This window comes from Sphaeroforma arctica (assembly GCF_001186125.1).
Source record: "Sphaeroforma arctica JP610 unplaced genomic scaffold supercont1.901, whole genome shotgun sequence".
Taxonomy (NCBI): Eukaryota; class Ichthyosporea; order Ichthyophonida; genus Sphaeroforma; species Sphaeroforma arctica.
Genome location: NW_014039657.1, coordinates 9,978 through 12,133, shown reverse-complemented (window position 1 = coordinate 12,133; position 2,156 = coordinate 9,978). Strand labels below are relative to the sequence as shown.

The following is a 2,156-nucleotide window of genomic DNA, read 5'->3' as shown; positions in this document are numbered from 1 at the left end:
ACTATATATATATATATATATATATATGCATACATACATACATACATACATATATATATATATATATATGTATTATATAATATAATATATATATATATTTATATATACATATATACGTATATATATATATATATATAAATATATATAGTATGACTAGACTGAGCCATCTGAAGCTGCATCTATGGGAATCAAATCCAACAACTCAAATCGAACAACTCATATACATCCAAGTACTTGTCCGAAATCGAGATATGTATGGCACAAACGTATATAAAACTTACTATACTTACAGTCATACATGAAGAATCCTCAACACTTTGTAGTCACAATCGGACTTATTATGCACATACACGCACATTCAGTATACGAGTTTGTAGCACAGTTCCAGTAAATACAATCTGAGATCCTCGTCCCCAGGCTTTACGTACACACCTCTAACGAACTGGCTTGTGATTGGGAGGGGCGTGTCGAGCTGAACTTGGCTATTTTCAACGTACATGTACAGAGTGGTGCAACACTCGGTACCCTGCAATAGTTAGATGATTGGTTTATACGACAATGTTCAAGTGTATGCGTTTTAGTATGTAGAACATTTACAGATACGCTGGTGTGTATGTCGCTGCTGTAGTAGATTGACTGGGGCAGACCGTCGTATTCGGTGTATGGCACTGGGTTTAAGTATCAATCCGTGGGAACTATGGTGTCAAGTTTTGTGAACCCGACTTGTCGTAACGAGAGGCAACTATAATTGTTATTACATAGATTTCGAATGTTATATGATATTAACCACCTGGTAAAGCGTATTGATACACATTTCAGGGACATTCGTCCAGCCAATGTGGTACTATCACAACAGATATGTCGAAAGTACAGCCACCGACGTGCACATTTGATAGCTTTTACAAGACACCTCGATGTATTTATGCAAGAATGTTGCCATAGATACATGTTTCTAAAAAGTGTTATGTACTATACCTGCGACAGGTTGTCCCGAATCCTATTGAGATAGTGGTGATCATATTTATGGATGGTGAGCTGTTGAATCTAGGCTTTATCAACAGGTGCAAATCCTCGACAGCGAGGTGTCCAGTATAAATATTAAAAAAATCTTATCTGATATGACTAAATAAATATCTGCAGAACGACATAGGTTGTTGAGAGTGCAACTGTTTAGGAAGTTGTGGCGCCTACCTCAATTATAGCCTACTCTCACTTGTGGCTATAGATAAATAACATAATAGAATAAAGCAAACATAGCCTCCTAAATTGAACAATAAAGCTAATAAATTATTTTGGCTCACGTGAATACCATCTTGTCAACATCAGCCGCCAAAATATCTGTGGCATTTCCTGATGAGTCTATGTATGACTCCTTTTTATCTCTCGCTAGCCACAGCCATCAGATATATAAATAGCCATCAGATATATAAATAGCCATCAGATATATAAATAGCCATCAAGACGTTCAATATGTATATCAGATGCCTGAGGTTGTAAAATGTAACACTCTGTTCTTACATATATGTTAAATATATAGATTAAATCAGTTTCAATAATAAATACATGATGTTAACTAGAGATAAAGTTGAACAGTACGCATGCACATATAGTGGTAAATAGTGTCGCCGAAATTGACTCCCAGGAACTATTGTAAACTGCAACGCCACCTACAAGAGGCTACAGGCTACAAACCTACGCGAGAGACAAATATAGATCTGTTATACATATAGATTGCACCATACTAACCACAATGAGCCAGTCGAAGAGACCCACACAAATCATTGGCTACACTAAAAGCTCGTTCACAGCAGAAATGAGCAATGGGTGCTCGGTAACCCATGATGTGTATACTAGATTGTCGGACAAGGACGCTGGAGTTGTAGTGATCATCCAGGAATTGGTAATGGTGTCAGTTTTGTATTTGATATTTGCGAAGATTTTTCCTTTTGCATTGTATCTGTTACTCGGATACTCATGAGGTGTATACTAGATTGTCCGACAAGACCACTGGAGTTGTAGTGGCCATCCAGAAATTAAATGTCGCCCCAATTACTTACCTAAACATATTTAAAACAATATTTTACTATTATGTGTGTATGTATATATATATACATATATATATATATATATATTATTGTGTACATGTATGTACTACT

General features: G+C 36.0%; 1 protein-coding gene across 1 annotated transcript in view; it reads left to right on the top strand.

Annotated features, from left to right (window-relative positions):
- The first annotated feature begins 1,544 nt into the window (after positions 1-1,544).
- SARC_09172 (hypothetical protein) overlaps positions 1,545-2,156 on the top strand; it is a 2,742-nt gene continuing 2,130 nt past the window's right edge. The window contains exon 1 of the mRNA XM_014296820.1: positions 1,545-1,900. Coding sequence (XP_014152295.1) covers positions 1,751-1,900 — 150 coding nt within the window. The 5' untranslated portion in view covers positions 1,545-1,750. The remainder of the gene's footprint in view (positions 1,901-2,156) is intronic.